General features: G+C 37.2%; 1 protein-coding gene across 3 annotated transcripts in view; it reads left to right on the top strand.

The window, feature by feature from the left end:
- The window catches only part of LOC111868892 (cullin-2), a 38,205-nt gene extending 21,278 nt beyond the window's left edge, over nt 1-16,927 (top strand). For all 3 annotated transcript variants that reach the window (XM_023859966.1, XM_023859965.1, XM_023859964.2), the window contains exons 10-15: nt 636-782; nt 5,453-5,530; nt 8,122-8,188; nt 8,274-8,473; nt 9,984-10,199; nt 14,993-16,927. In XM_023859966.1, the coding sequence (XP_023715734.1) occupies nt 636-782; nt 5,453-5,530; nt 8,122-8,188; nt 8,274-8,473; nt 9,984-10,199; nt 14,993-15,124 (840 nt within the window). In that variant the 3' untranslated portion in view covers nt 15,125-16,927. The remainder of the gene's footprint in view (nt 1-635; nt 783-5,452; nt 5,531-8,121; nt 8,189-8,273; nt 8,474-9,983; nt 10,200-14,992) is intronic.
- Nucleotides 16,928-17,476: the final 549 nt, after the last annotated feature.

Raw genomic sequence — 17,476 nt, 5'->3', positions numbered from 1 at the left:
GGCAGTGATTTTGATCTGGATGAAAATAATGGTGGTTATGTTGATAATTAGCCAGTAGTAATTAATGATAATAGTATCAGCAAGAATGTTTTAGAATGTTAACAGAAGATAAACTGTTAAGAAACAGTCAGTAGTGAGTAGTGATGATGATAACAGTGAGGTTTTAGTTACTAGCAGAAAGCCATCTGTTTACACACCACATGCTACTGATACAGGTTATGTTTTGGTAATAGATATAACAAGTTGATGATTATGTAGATGTAAAGGATATTACATGCATAATGTATATTGCTGAACATTTTCTTCTTTTAAAAATTCCCTGGATAGTTCTCCACTTTCCAATCTTCAGATAATTCAGGTACTTTTTGTGGAATGTCCAGGAGCTGCAGGTAGTTCAACAGCAAGGCAGTTAATCCTGTAAAGTATAAACATATATATTTGAAAACTGCAATATGAAGTTGTCATTGTACAGTAATTTCTTAAAGCTCTAATAGGTATTGTTTTCAACATTGCAGTCAGTGAAACAATCTGTAGTAAACAACTGAATGTCAAAGAAAGTGTATTGTACTTATTAGTAAGTATTTGCATTAGAGAAGTTCCTACTTTTAAAACATTTTTATGTTTGTTCTGTTTAGCAAGCATGTGGATATGAATTCACTAATAAACTACACCGGATGTTTACCGACATGTCTGTGTCGTCTGATCTCAATAATAAGTTCAACAGCTTTCTGAAATTGGACAATATAGATCTAGGAATCAGTTTCTCCATATACATCCTTCAGGTATGAATTTTGGTAGTACGTTCTTAGTGTTTCTTAATTTACACATTATTTTAAATAGAAGGCACATTTTACGTCTAACAGTTGTGGCCACCATCTGCAATTGTTGTATGACTGCTGAAGTAGAGTTCAACCTTTAAAGTATGGATTTTTAAATTGCCGAAAGGCTGCGGTGGCTGCTCCATTGTTGTCCCTAAGTCTTTAAAGTTGCATTTAAAGTTGCAAACTTTCAGAAAAAAAATACATATTTTCTGTTCTATGCATTATAGAAATAAGAACTAAAAACAGCCTGAAAAACAATAAAATTTTCTACATATACACAAAAGAGCAATTTTTACAAATGAAAATATACTGTGATTATTTTGTCATGAAATTCAAAATATCATCTTTATTACATATATTGTGACATGTCAAACTCTTGTTGGGCAACGGGATGTGGAATGAGTTACTACGAAGACAAACTCTTGACAAACGGCCAGTTGCCAAGTTAGGCAACAGTGGAAATGAACATTCATTAGAGTATATTCCCTATTCAAAAGTGAGCGATTGAGCGCTAACATCAAACTGACCCTCCACAACGCTCTTATTAGATCTGTAATGACTTATGCTAGTCCCACCTGGGAGTTTGCGGCAGACATCCATCTAGTGAAATTGCAGTGCCTGCAAAACAAGGTTCTCCGCACCATTGACAATTTTCAAGGCACACACCGGTCCACGATTTGCACATGGCATTCAAAATCCTGTACGTATATGCCTATATAACAAAATTATGCGGGCAGCAAGCAGAAGTCATACAAAATCATGATAATGATAATGTTTGCAACATTGGACAAGGCGAAGCCCGACACAGAATGTATAAGAGACTTAAACTTGGTGGCGGTCAGGCATACGACTGTTCAAGTGAATAGACTGCCATGGTAGCGAATACTACTAGAAATAGGGCATAGTCTGCTGTACTGAACCTAGACTGACAGAGGCCTTGTATATATTATACATACTAGATATTAGGACTCGATTGTAAATAAGCGTACATAGTGACAGTGGACTAATACTTTTGACTATGACTGACAAACAGCAGACCCGACTTCTTGTCAGAGAGGGTGCCCCACATGGACAGGACAGTAACTTTCATCTAAAAAGAAACATCTGGTCATGAGCCCCAGCTGTGGCTCGACACAAAGACAGACAGACTGACCAACCACGAGTCACAATGTGACTTTGACTTTGACTTGACTAAGAAGTTCAGTTGAAATGTAGCAGCCGCCGAAGACAGTGTTAGTCAGTATTCAGCAGAACAGAAGTCAGTCAGTCAGTCAGTTCTCGGAGCGAATGTGAAGCAGCTGTGGGAAGAAGAAGAAGAACTGAACATGTGATGTGTAATATTTGGAGTGATTTGAAGTGACAGTTTCTGTGTGGAGATTCGTTGCTTGGAGATGACTAGTGGAAGACAGAGAATCCTAGTGAGTGAGCAACGGTGAACTGGAGATTGAGTATATCAGCGATAGTGCTGTATTTGATTGTAATTAAAAGAGTGCGTGTAACCAAGTTGTAAATAAATCCAATCATCTGAACTAGAACCCATCATTTAGTCATGTGTGCCCTCCTACACGTGACATATTTGGTGTCAGAAGTTGGCAGCTCGGATAGTATTGGATTCTTCAGCAGTGGTTACAAACTTAAACACGCCACAATTTGGTTGGAGTTCATTGACTGAAGCGATTATCTGATTGAAGACTGAGGTATGTATTTACAGGGTTGTCCTGTGAAAATGGAACAATTATTGGAACTCATGAAGTCCATGCAAGAAGAACTGAAAACTCATGGAACCAAGATAGGCAGAATGGAGGCCAATAGGGATAGCGACCAAGAAGACAGGAAGGCCGACCAAGAGGACTCGGCCGACTCGGCCAAGTACAACTGCGAGAGGAAATTAGAGCCAACCATGTGAAGATGATGGCTTGGCTGCAAGAAGAAAAGGCGACCTCAATGGACAAGAAACCTGAGGTGACACAAAAAGAAGATGTCCCCTTAAAAGATGCCACAGTGATGCCAGTAAGAGAATCAAAGAAGAAATGGCTAGAGACTGAAAACTGGCCATGGAGTGCCGCCGCCAGTTGAAGGAACGGCCCCAGAATCAGGATGGGTGCCTAAAATGAGAGGCCGTCACCCACAGAGGGCAGAAGCAGAAGGAAAGTGACAAGAAGCCATCCGTCATTTCGTCACGTATACCCTCCTACATGCGACAATATTATGAAATTCCGAAGGACTTACCCATAGTTTTTTCTCGAAACTTCAGACATGTTGATTTTGTAAAAAATAATCACACTATATACAATAATCCTTTGTTCAGGCTGTACGTGAGTATGAACTGCGTCACTTCACGGTCTATGATAACTCCATTCAATGCCCACACTATGACATGCGTGTGCCACTGGTCGAAGCAGTCCTCGACACATCGTACTTTTTACAATGGAAGAGGGTGCTCCTGGTTTTCTTATTTAGCGAACACACGACAATGTCTTTGTTCCCCTTTGGATAGCCAGTGTTGCGAATGTTTCACCTCTAGGCGACTCAGTTGGGCCCCAGATGAACTTGCCCCCCCCCAAGAAACATCACTGACCGTGATATTCGCCTCATGCAACTGTACAATCAAATCTTGCACTAGGATTTCGCAGAATTTATGTGTCATTTTTCCACAACATGACTTGTGCAGTAAATAGTCATTGAGAATAGTCATGTCTAGAAGGTGGAAAAACAATTTCTTTGCCTATTTCCATATCCTCCTGTCAGATTTATCCACAAAGCCCATATGTGCAGTGTTGTTTTCAGTGACTTTATACCTCTACCGAGACACAAAATAAAAATGTTTTATAAATAAATAATTGACATTCTGACACTGACTTTCTGACTGATAATTCACTACTGAAAACAAACCCTTGAAAATGACCCATTTCCTTGCAAGCCCATGTAGCACTAATCTGCATGCTCAGGTGAATATTTACTTCTCACTCCTCAAAACAAAGCTGTGCTCTATTTGACTGACCTGTTATAAACAGTCATATCTAAACATAAATAATATCAAAACCAGTACCATAATAAACGATTTCATTGTTCTGAGCAAATGAATGAACCACTGACTTGATCTTGCATGGGTCTCTTGTGGTTTCAACCTGAAGATCAAACTTAGCACACCCAATGAGTGTACGTATACTGCATTAGATAAATCTAACATTCGGCTGCCACAGCGGAGTGTTACTTGCTGTTAGATATATCTAATATTCATACGTTAAAGGTTAAGCAACTCTGGCAGTGCTGAATTTGTGCAAATCTTAGTGCAGGAAAATCCGTGTGTTTACTGACGTGAAAATTTGTTTTGTAATAACAAAGGGATACTTCACACATTTGTGCCATGCTTTTACCTGCCTACTTGCTTACCACTTTGTAGCAGTACACACTGAAATAAATATAATATAACATGTAATTAATGTGGCAGATATTATTAATAATTTTGGTGCTCACCTTGCCACATGTGTAATTATATTTCTGAATGATTTCTTTTGTAAGTACTGAAATATGAAACTGCTTTGATCTCTTTTAAATTTCCTGCTCTTGTTTATCTTCACTGACAGATCATCTTGCATGCTAATCTTTCTTTACAACCATAATTCCTGACATGTATCATGAAATAAAATAAATATAAGCTTTCAAATCTCACATGTTGTAGAGTTTGCTTTTCTGCAATTCTCTTGGCTAATGTGAGAGTCATGATAGCAGGATACAGCTTTCCTGCCTTCAATGCATATCTTTGGTTACTCTTAGTTGTTACTATGTAGATAGTAGTAGATCATTTCATTATACAGGGAGGTTTTTAAAGCTGTTGACATGTTCATGGCTCTGTGCTTCACCACTACCGGGCCATGAAGCAAAATAATCAACCTGTAGACCTCTACACAGTATTATGTTACAAAGTGGGCAGTGTCGTTCATTTATTGGAGTTAACAGTTAATCAGTAGTGTGGCATGACATGGTTTGGTATACTCGTACTTTACAGTAATGCATATTTTTGTGTGACACCTACTTGAAAAACAGATCTGCTAGAAAGTGTCAGCGAAAATGTTGACATAAATTTCATGATGAAAGAGTTTCCAGCAGACAATTCATAATTTGGTGAATAAACTTAGAACAGTGGGACTCTTAATAGACAAGAAACAAAAACAGAAGAGCTTAATGCTTACTGAGGAGAAGTTGTATGACGTAGGGGCCAGACTTGAATATACACCTAGCAAATCACCAAATCACCGAAACGTCTAGCTCAAGAGTCTTAGAGTTTTCGATGTCTAGTGCAAGAACGGCAACACAATTGCTGAAGCTGTCCAGTGAAAGTTGGTGCCTGGTGTGCTGTAGGTTCAAGAAGGATTGTTGTACATGTGTTCTGTAATGAAGGAATTGATTGTGAAAGATATTTACATGTAGGAGGATAGCGTTTTCAACACCTCCTTTGTTCACAGACCACTTTCCTTCATTCCAAATGTTAAGGGTATGCTGAGTCATCAGCAGAATTCACTTGTGCTCCGTGGCTGGCTGTGCGCCAATTATAGTGAAGCACGAAGCCATGAACGCATCACATTCATTAGAAACTTCCCTGTATCTGATATTTTTGTTTACTGTTCAAGGCTGGAGCATGGCCACTGGGACAGAATTCAGTAACGCCATTTGCTGTACCACAGGAACTTGAAAAGTCTGTTCAAATGGTAAGAGAATGTTAGCAATATACTACAGAAAAACATTTCAGAGGCAAAGAGGAAATGAAGTGTTCATACAGAGAGGATAATTCTTTTTCCTAATGTCTTACTATTAGTTGGTATGCACTGTTGCACTATACAAAACCTCTACACAAAAAACTTTAAAAGAAACTAAGAACCTGTACTTGTAAACATTAAAAAAACTGAAATTAGTGTATACATGAATATTTTAATTTAATTTAAATTTTAACTCCTGGTGTTTGAAGGTAAGCTGGCAATTTGTTGAAAAACTTAAACAGTATTCCTTCAGTCTTGGTACATCCAAGTATTTGCTTGGTAAGTGAAGCGGTTCATTTATCTGTGTGTAACATTTTCATCTTGAAAGCTCTGTAGAAAATAAACTACTAATGCCATGGAGCTCCTTGAGAATCTAATAGTTGCTCACTTACCCAAGAAATCTCCATGATTTTATGGAACCTGAAGGTTCATTACCATGTCAACAAGTGCCCACCACTGATATCAGTCCTGAGGCAGATGAATCCATTCTGCATCTTCCCATCCTAGTTCTTTAGGATTAATTTTAATATCCTCCTGTGTGTGCCTAGATCTTCCAACTGGCATATTTCTTTCAGCTTTTCCTACCAAAATTATCTGTGCTTCGCTTCCATGCATGCTGCATGCCCACTCGTCTCATATTCCTTGAATTGATTATCCTAATGTTTGGCAGAGAGTAAGAATTATCAAGCTTTTCATTAAGCATTTTTTTTCCATCCTCCCGAACATCCTCCTCAGCACCAAATATTATCCTCATCACCCTGTTCTTAAACACCCTCTATCTGTGTTCTTCCCTCAGTATGAGGAGAGATCTTAGTTTTACACCCACAGAAAAGGACACAAGAAATTGTAGTTTTGTATATTTTAATCTTTACGTCTTTTAGAAGTGGACTGGAAGACAGAAGATTTTGAATGGAATATTAGTAAGCATTCCTTGAATTTAATCTGTTCTTAATTTCTTCATTAATGCAATTCTGATTTGTCAGTGTCATGAACATTATGAAAGGATATAGAATGAGCATGGCTTATGAGGATTTCATTATCACTACAATGAAATCCACGTTGTAGGCCACAAGATTCATTGAAACCGTTAGTTTCTTAATGTAAAACACATTGAAAATCATCTCATAAACAATGACTTTTGCCATAATGAATGATTCCTAACTAGCCACCACCATTTTCCCCATAGCTTTTTCCACTAACTGTACTTGCAGATTTAATTCAAAAGTTGTTTATGGGTTTGCAGTTTGTAAAGATCCTGTTATCTCACCTTCTCTGTCCTACCCTTGTCTAAATGGTCCACATTCCAGTATCTGGCTGAGTAGTTTACCCTCTCCAAATTTTATTTCTTGAATGTACTTTAGTTTCCTGACTTCGGTGGTATCCCTTCCTTAAAGTTTTAGTTACTGTTTGTTAGGATATTGACAAAGAAAGCAAGATGTAGATAGATGTATGGGTGCAATTAAAATTTGTTTTTCCAGTTACTTTTAATTACATGAGTATACTTTAATTTCTTGTGTCATTATTCTTGCTTTAAAGTTTTTGGCCAGTACTACAGATTGTGATACTGATGAAGGAAGCTACCACATCTGTGTGGAGAATCGATACTTATGCTTGTTACAGATACTCTTGTAAAGAGGACCTTAAATAAATTTTCCTGTATTAGTCTGTGATATTTGCCAGACATGAGATATTGGAGTTCAGAATGTTCAGTATCACTAATGTCTTTATGGGTTTATCAGCATTATTTGGTTTTTTATGTGGACAAAAGATGTTCAGGAATGTTACATGAATTGTGATTTCCATTACTCTTAAAAGTTGCTACTGAAACATGTCATTTGTGCTTTGAGCATAGGTCTCAACATTTTTCATTACATTTAATTTAATGACATTGTGTGAGTGTTAATAGAGATAGTTTTGCGTGTTCTGTGTGTAAAATAATTATATGTTATGTCTTTCTTTATATCTTTGTGTTTAATCTTGGAAGAAATTGTGTGAATTTCAATGAAATTTGTTATTCGGGATCTACGCTGCAAATTTTTGGGCTAATTTAATTTCAGTTCACAGTGGTCCAGAATAACCTACACTTTGTGTAAAGTTCAAAACAGACTTCATTAATTTTCCCAACAATGGCGCTTACAGGAAATTAGTACATGTCATAAATTAAAAGACATATTAGCTGGTGTTTGGAAATTTGTTTGATACAGTGTACACCAGTACAAAGTATAGTTTCTGACTCTGCAGTGAGTGGTTTTTCAGTAACATATTTGTATCTGCAATAAATGAACATCAAGGCCAGTGGCATGTTCAGGATATTAAAGGAAACAAAATTAATTGTTTGAGTTTTTTCCCTTTGATAAAATCTATAAATATAAAATTCATAGCATACCTAAAAATGGAATATGCGTGAACAGTTGGGATATCGTATATTAATCCATGGTGTTCTGAATCTAATAATAATAATAATAATACTAATAATAATAATAATAATAATAATAATAATAATAATAATAATAATAATAATAATATATTGTTTTCTCTTGCAGTTTGAGAATTTTTATCATAATCACTTCAGTGGAAGAAAGCTCACGTGGTTACACCATTTATGTCAAGGTATGAGAAACGTGTAAATTATTAACTTCTCATTTTCAGAGTTTAGTTGCATATGTGAAGAACTGACTTGACCTTTGGCTTCCAGCTGAACTGAAGCTTAGTTACCTGAAGAAGCCATACCAGATCACAATGCAGACGTTCCAGATGGCCATTCTACTTCTCTTTGAGAAGACTGATTCTCTTACCTGCAAGGAAGTTCAAGAGTCTCTCCAGTTGAACTCAGAACAGTTTGGCAAACATCTCATGTCATTAATAGAATCCAAGATCCTATTAGCGAATACAGAGGTAATTAATAAGACTGTTCTTTCAGTGCACTCCAGCAGGTCACAGGAATTTGTTAGTTAACTCTTTCATAGGTGTGGATGGAACAGTTTCCTGTAACATTGATTTCTGAAATTTGTTGAATATTATGTAATCACAGCCAACTTCCAAATGTTTCACCACCAACAGTAGAAGAGTTAAAGTGACATAATATACTGAAATTTAATGAAACTATATATACAATTTTTCGAAATATTCTACTGTAAACAGGATATTTGCCCATATATAATACAACTAAAATAAGGTTACAGTGTCATGGACAGCATTATTGTTCCTCTGAGAGCATAAGCAAGTTACAAAATCTCTGCATAGCATAGCAATTTTGATGAGTTCATAACCATTTGTTTCATTATCTTTAAAGTTTAATTTTGAATGGAATAATGATTTATAACAGTATATTCAGTTATATTGTAATGAAATATACTGTCGTGTGTAGAGCTGTTACTATGCAATCACCACTAGATAAGCAAACATACCAGAGCCATTTCTAGGCAATGGCTCAGTAATCACGTTCCTGCAGGAATTGACACACATGAAACAATAGAGGTACTGAAGAAACCAGTCTTCTGGTATGTTGCGCTGTTTAGATATTGTGTTAACCGACTTTCTGGAGGAACGTATTGCCTCCATCTTCAGGGTAGAAGAAAAAAGAAGAAAATCCCCATACATTTGGTGTCCTGATCATTGTGGCCCATGAGAATCATTGGGTAGACTACAGAATTTTTGGAGCAAGTGTGTTGAATATGAAGGGTGTGTTCCGTTTTTCCCTAATAGTTTTATTCAAAACATTTTTCATTCTGAAAAATGTTTAGCGAATTCTCTTCGAGATATGCTTAGAAATGCACGTTGGTCTTCACATAAAGTGGTTATTAAAATTGTCCAATCTAAAAGAAAATTGAAAGTGACTTTTTGATTTTTTGTAAGATTCTCCAGTATCAAATTTCATGAAAGTCTCTACAGCCGTTAGTAAATTTTCTTCTGTGTACATACATACAGGCAGCTGGACGAACTGGGTGAATGTAGAAAGTGCTCTTCAGGGTTTCAGATGCACCCATAAAGGTGGATGGATCAGATACAAACCAGAAAATCTGAGTATGGATAAGCAGGAGTATACTGTATTAGCATTTGCCTGGATTGACAAAGAAACATGAAAACCAGCTATCATGACTGGAGATTTCATAATTTTCTTCAGCTGTTCTAGGCATATGACAGGGTAGTATATCAGATTAGCTCACAACTGCTTTGTTCCACATCATTTCAAATTAATTCCCTAATCATCCTACCATTCAGTGATGTGTATTTCAAACTACTGAAAATGTTGCTAAATTAGCAACAAATAAATAAAATGGAAGATTTAGTCAGGTATTGTAGATTAAGTATTTTTTATTCAATTGTTCATGAATTCTGAATGTGCTTAAATACCTGATATAAATTAGTTTGATGTTATTTCACTTATTTTACTTTTTTGCTCCAGGCACCGACTCCTGAAACAGTCTTGACTTTGAATTTTGAGTACAGCAACAAACGGACAAAGTTTCGGATCACAGCAGCTCTACAACGAGAAAGTCCTCAAGAAGTGGAACAGACGTTGTCATCTGTGGATGAGGACAGGAAATTGTATCTACAAGCAGCCATTGTTAGGGTGATGAAAAGTAGAAAAATTCTGCGGCACAATGCTCTCATTCAAGAGGTGTGTATGCATTTTCTTGGTATTGGTTGTTAGCATTACTGTTTTGTTGTTAAATAAATTTTAACTAGGTAAGTAAACATTTGTTAGATGAGAGAAAAGTAGCATTTATGATGTTCAAGATTTGCAAATAAACATTTCTTTTTATATTGTCATGTGTATTAGCGATTAGTAATGTGGGTGTTGGATTGGATGAACGGGTTTATTTACTCCTTATACACACCACCAGTAATTACATGTAATTATAGTCCTGTCGCTATATCTGCACTTTATAATTCACTGTTACACACACACTAGTTGTCTCCTGGTAATGCAATTACAACACAGGAACTATAACAGTCTCACTGAAATACACTCTCCAGATATTACACATAAAGTCTTCTCTTCATGGTCACACTCTTGCACCTAACTCTTAACTGCGCTGCATTGCGCTTCACTTCACTTCACTTCACTTCATTAATCTACTCTAATCTAATCTAATCTAAGCTACAACAGGTCTTCATTTTGTAGACTCTGCACAGACCACACAGAAAACATGTCATGTTATTCCTGCCCAGTGAGTTCATTGGCATGCTGACTGTTGCCTAGCAACAAGCTATAACATTCATCCACTGAGACACAGCTTCCACTGTTGCACTTTGAATGTTTTTACCAAGCTATTACGTAGAAACGCTTTGAGCAAATCTAATGCAATATAAATACGTATCTTATTACTCAGAAGATACACTGTACAAAATAATTTAATTCATTTTTCATCTTCTTGTTACTCCAATTTGCTGAAAGTTATATGATATCAGGGTGGCCTAATTTAAAAACTTATGTTTTAAGTAAATATTGTGGCATATAGACCTGTTGCTAGGCAACAACCACAAAACAAGCAGTGAGACCATGGCCGTTGATATGCATCGACCCGTGCACAACAATGGAAGTACTGTTGGCAACTGTGTTTTCTGTGTGGTCTGCACCAAGGCTATATCATATGACTGACTGAGTTCAGTTCACATACTGCAGTGCAGTGAAGTGGAGCAAGTTGGTTGGTGAGTGAGTGAGTTAGAGGACTGCTGCAGTTAAGTCTTTGTGAGCTGCCACTGTTAGTCCCTGGTAGCTGAGGCATGGGGATATTTTTGGAACCCAGAGTAAGGGAGTGTCCACTGCTGGAAGCCATAAGCAGAAGACTGCTGAAGACAAGCAGCCTGAGAAGACTTAGTACATGCTGTTGTGAACTGCTGAGTGTGTGAATTAGCGATAGCACTGTAGTTACTTGTAGTTATGCTCTGTTAGTGTTCAATAAATCCAATTAGCACTCCAGACCTCATCTGTAGTCACTCATACATGTGGCAGTATTATTGTGTACTACTTGTTAACTTTCTGTTGCAAGGTGAACTCAGTGTTAAGACGGTGTCATAGATTTGATCAAAAAGTGTTTATTATGAAGATATTTTGATTTTCTGGTGGTTCTTGTGTTGCTGTGAAAACACACTATCATTGAGAAATCTGTGTTTTGTGTTGTCAAGAGAAATTATATACTGGATTACTAACAGTTTGAAGAAACAGAAAGTGTGTTTGTCAGATATGCAGAGGAACGTAAATGTAGCTCATCTGTTCCTGTGGAGGAATTTGTCAGTGTAGCATAGGAGATGATAAGAAGAGGTCTAAGCAGTGTGCAACATTTAACACATCAAATTGAAATGGCAGCCAGCACGGCATGGAAGATCTGCCATGGTGACTAGTTGTTTCCATACAAAATGCAGCTGAGTCAACCACTGTTGGAAGGTGAAATAGTTAGACATTACACATTTGTACAGGAATATGGAATACTACTGGGGGACAGTCTTGGTGTCTTGAATGTCTAGTAGAGCCAACACCACACGCTGTGGAGGAAACACGCAAACCAAGGGCATATGGCAGTCATCACTGAAAAGTAGGCTATGAACGTGAGGGGCAAGCTGCCCCCCCCCAAAAAAAACACCCTGGACAGACATACATTTATGAACAACGGACGACACCCCGTGTGAGGTGAAATAAAATGCACCAAAATAACATGGGTATAATAGAAACTTTAAAGGATTATCTGGTTTTACCATGAAAAGAGAACTACAGCATGTGATTTTAACATGGACTAAGACAGATTAGCAGTTTTAACATAATTTAATAAAATATTTGTAACATATCAAGACACCTGAAGATGGCCGTTTGTGGTCGAAACATGTAGTGTCAAAGTGTATAATGTTAAACTAAATTAAAATGAAGTAGTGAATAGACAAGTGTTGCAATACTGACGGATGATAAATACATGGACGTTAAGTTAAACAATTGCAACAGGATGCTGAAATACAGAATTGCCAAAATGCCCACAGATCTTTTCTGCTCATTTTTTGCTTTCTATTTAGGTTTGTTGGTACTGTTTCAGATCACTGGTCACAGTAAGTCACGTTTTGATATTTATATTGAGTACTTCTGTCTTCTGAACAGTTACCTCTCTCAGTTTCAGTCACTTTCACATTTAGATAAACTTTTGAAGCTGCAGGTTGGCCAGACTTTTCACTCTGTAGGATCTGTCCTTGTTTTGAAGTTACATAACCTATACAAATAACTATGTTAACTCATTGTTCTTTTCTCCATAAACTCTCTGACATTTTATAGATGCCAGTGGCATTTTTCTCTCATAATGTACAAAAAATGTAATGATGGTTCTGTGTTGACCCATGTTCTTAACAGACATTCAAGGCACTGCATCAGTATAATATTTACTATAACCACAAAACTGTTGGATCTTCTAGTCATGTGGTCCAGCATGCCCCAAATCATCACTCTTGTCAATTGCTGCTCAAAACTTCTTTCAAGTTATTTTATTGTTAGACCTGTACCTAGTGGGTAGTAGATTTACTTACTTACTTGCTGATGGAGCAAGGCCGCGCCATAGCTCAAGTGGTTAGTGGCTGGCTTCCCACCGTGGTGGCCTGGGTTCAGTCCCAGGTCTGGTCAGGTGGGATTTGTGGTGGACAAAGTGGCGCTGGGGCAGGTGTTCTCCGAGTACTTCGGTTTCCCCTGCCAATCTTCATTCCACCAATTGCTCCACAATCACCCTCACTTATCATCTGGGGTTGGTACAATAGGCCAGAAGTGGCCGCAGTACAAGGGACTTAGTCCCACCCCACTAGCAATAAAAAATTACTCATGGAGCTGTGTCCTTCTGGAGGAGCGGAGGAGCTGCCAATTCTGCAGCTACTCTAGAATCTCCCAGCATTTTATGGAACCCGAAGGTTCATTACCATCTTCACAAGAGCCCTCCACTGGTCCCTATCCTGAGCCAGATCAATCCAATCCATATCATCCCATCCTGTCTCTCGTAAGATCCATTTTAATATTGTCCACCTACCTACATCTTGGTCTTCTCAGTGGTCTCCTTCCTTCCAGCCTTCCCACCAATATCCTATATGCATTTCTCGTCTCCCCCATTCGTGCTAGATGCCCTGCCCATCTCATCCTCCTTGACTCGATCGTTCTAATTATACTTGGAGAAGAGTACAAGTGCTCTTCGTTGTGCAGTTTTCTCCAACCACCTGTCACCGCATCTCTCTTTGGTCCAAATAATATTCTCAACACCGTTCTCAAATACCCTCATTCTGTGTTCCTCCCTTAATATCAGAGACCAAGTTTCACACCCATACAGAACCACAGGCAAAATTATAGTTTTGTGTATTCTAATTCTTATGTTTTTGGACAGCAGACGATAAGACAAAAGGTTCTGGACTGAATGGTAGCAAGCATTACCCAAGTTCAATCTCCTTTTAATTTCCTCCTCAATCAGGTTTCAATCTGTTATCGTTCCCAAATATCTGAACTGAGCCACATTTTCAAAACATCTGTTTCCTATCTTTATGTCATGATTTTGCCCTGCATTTTGGTGATGAGACAGCAATATATACTTAGTTTTCTCTGTGTTTACTTCTAGACCAACCTCTTTACTTGCGTCACTTAAAGTTTGTGTGTTTTTCTTTATGGTATCTACATTATCACCCAGTAGATTCACATCATCAGCATAGGCCAACAGATAATGTGTCCTGTTTAATTTCAGTCCCACTTAGTTTCCCTGGACCTTCCTAATTGCATATTCTAAAGCAACGTTGAAAAGGAGTGGTGTGATAAAGCCAGTTTACACAGATGGTTTTCAGAATTTGTGATAAGTATTTATAGTTTGTGGCCCATCACAGTGGCTGCATGGTCTAAGTCATGAATCATCTTGGCCCGCTTGAACACTGCGATCATGGGTTCGAATCCCTTTGGAGGCATGGATGTCTGTGTGCATTTATTCTCTGTTTATGTTGTTATTTGTGTAGGTAGCGGCTTTATGATGGGATGATCCCCCTTCGAAGGAGTCCTGCTGACTTCATAGATTAAGAAACTGAAATAGCGGCCAAGGTCCAGAGGGCTGTAGAGCCATAGAGAAAAGGAAAAAATTTATAGTTTGTGAAACATAATTACGGAAGTAGTATAAAACTCAGTGTTCACATATTACTGATCAAGAAAAATATTTTTGGAGAACCTTTTGATCTTTTTTGGTGCATGTTCAAAGTAAATTCTGTTTCCTTGCACAGTAATGCTGAATGAAGGCACTGTCATCAGATGATGACTGACAGATATTAGTTGTCCTTTCTATTTTAGAAAAGAAGTTTTTCATTGGAGTGTAATCTTTAATGCCATGTAGGACGAATGTTGCCCTTACCTGAAGAAGTTAATGCTCTATGCTAAAGATAACGGAATGGATTCTTGAAAATTTATCATACTGTTTTCAGGTACTGAGCCAGTCAAAAGTGACATTTGCCCCATCCATCAGCATGATCAAGAAATGTATTGAGGCTTTAATTGACAAACAGTACATCGAGCGAACACCTAACTCTGCTGATGAATACAGCTATGTGGCGTAATGGAGAAGTACTCATACAGAGACAAATGGGACATTATCATACACAACCATAGCAGTGGCCAGCACTATAATTAACTTCATCCCAACATAATTGCAGTCTGTGGCAAGAGGAGGGAGTGGGAAGAACACATGTGAGATTGAGAAAAAAAGAAAATACTCTGTTGAACATTGTTCATTATTTAATTTCAGTTTCATTGTATTATTCATTTTGCACAAAATAAGTAATATGCATGATTTTGTCATTGACGTGGACTCAGATGGTGGCTGTTGATTGCTGTGATGTAATGAGAGGCTGATATATTCCCAAAAGATGCCTCCTCAAGCTGCACATTTTGATCTGTCTTATTGATAATAATAATTAGTTTCATCAGTTTTTATCTTCCCTTATTCCAGTTCCTTTTATTATTCCAAATTACTGTAAATATGTCGTGTATCATTGTTCTTTGAGATTCTGATCTCTGCTGTAAACCTTTCTCATCTTCCAGTTATTCTGCTTCAAACTATAACCCCGAACATTTCTTATAGCCATTATTTTCTTAATGTCAAAATTTACTTTTAATTTAAAAGAATATAACAAACTTAACTTACAAATTGCCCTGTTTTCTGCTTTCTGTTACTCCAGAAAATAATTTCATTGTTGAAATGGGATAATGATGATGAACATTTCCTAAACTGAGTTTAAGTTTTGAACATTGGTGATCTCACATATAAGTGTAAGTCTTGGACAAGTGTTTTCACATTTGAGTGCAAGTCTTGGAGATTATTAGGTGTGAACAAATAAATATACAGATGGATAACAGAAACAAGCAGCAGCCAGGTCCATGGAAACAGAAAGTACAGTATGCATTCAGTTTCATGAAGTCATCATTACAAGAAGCTGAGGATACAATAAAACTCGCTGTTTCAAATTTGGTATAGAAATTGCATCTTAATTGGACTAAGCATTAATTTGAAATGTCAGTAATGTGTGTAAAGAAAGTAACAGTCTTCCTTGATATTTGTTGTGTGATTGATCGTAATAAAACTTGAGTTTTACTGAGTTGCAATTTTGCATGTTTGGAATAATTTTATAGTCAGATGTTAAGAAGGTTTGTTTATTTCAAAAATATGATGTGTAAGGGATAGAATATCAACTAAAATGCCTTGATATGAGGAAAATAAAACTGTCTTCTTAAAACATTTTAATTCTTCTTTTCTCAGACAGTTGCATTCAAGGATGTTCTTCATTAGGTCACAATTTTATACCAGTTTTATTCTTGATTATCTATCCCATATTTTTCACAGCTCTTTGAATTTGTAATTTAGCTAATCTCAGTTTATTTTGTTTAACTGTTTTCAGATAATAGGAAAATTAAAGTTATATTGCTTGGCAGTTTGTTGCATTGATTAAGGAAATCAACCAATATTTTTGTATCACATTGTTGAATCTTGAAGTGTAAATAATGCAGTAAAAGTGGCAACTCTTTTGGCATCTGAATGCAGGTTGGGCTTGTGTTATGTCATTTAGTTGGTGTTCAGCAAAGTTATGTCATCAGGAAATGAGTTTGCTGTGTTTTGTAAAGTATAATGTTTTCTTAAGTGAAACTGGTGATTTTTATGATTGACATTGTCCTCAGCCGTTGCACTATATAGCATATAGGTAAAATTAGGATTGATTTCCATCAAGTGCAACAGTATTTTTCAGTAATAAAATAGAGCTTTCACATGTTTCGGCCACAACACACACCACCACCCTGCCCATACACACAGGACCAACACAATAGAGGTATGAAAAATCATTAATTATTAGTGGCTGGTACATTCAGAATGAATATAATGTCAAAAATACCTATACACTTGGTCGTTGACTTACAACCTATGTGACTTACGATTGGCCGCACTTACAACCACAAAAAAATGAAAAATAAAAGATGATTAAAATGTAAAAGTTTTTAAAAATAAATTATAAAGGTGATAAGAAGATTAGAAAGATTAAAAAACACTGTTAATAAATATATGGCCAACATTGACCAGATCGACTTACGACCTGTCAGTCAGAACGGAAGTAAGTCGTAAGTCAACGACCAAGTGTATTATATTTGCACATACTTATATAAAATATTCCTGGTACTCATTTCTGTTAGAGGCTGAGTCGGCCCCAGGGCCATAGTGTGGCCGGAAGGATTAGGTCAATTGAAAAAATCCAATGACCTCAGTGGGACTTGAACCCGCGACCTTCCGACTTGTAGCATAGTGCCTCAACCAACTACGCTATTTTCCTGAGGAGTAAAGCGGCTGGTGCGTAAGGCCGACAACCTTACCGCCATCTTTGAGCTGATTGTCTAGATAAAGGGTCTCCAAACTTTTTGAACCG

Source organism: Cryptotermes secundus, unplaced genomic scaffold (genome assembly GCF_002891405.2).
Source record: "Cryptotermes secundus unplaced genomic scaffold, Csec_1.0 scaffold685, whole genome shotgun sequence".
In the NCBI taxonomy this organism is placed as follows: Eukaryota; Metazoa; Arthropoda; class Insecta; order Blattodea; family Kalotermitidae; genus Cryptotermes; species Cryptotermes secundus.
Note: the sequence above shows the minus strand (reverse complement) of the source record. Positions and strands in the feature narration are given on the sequence as shown.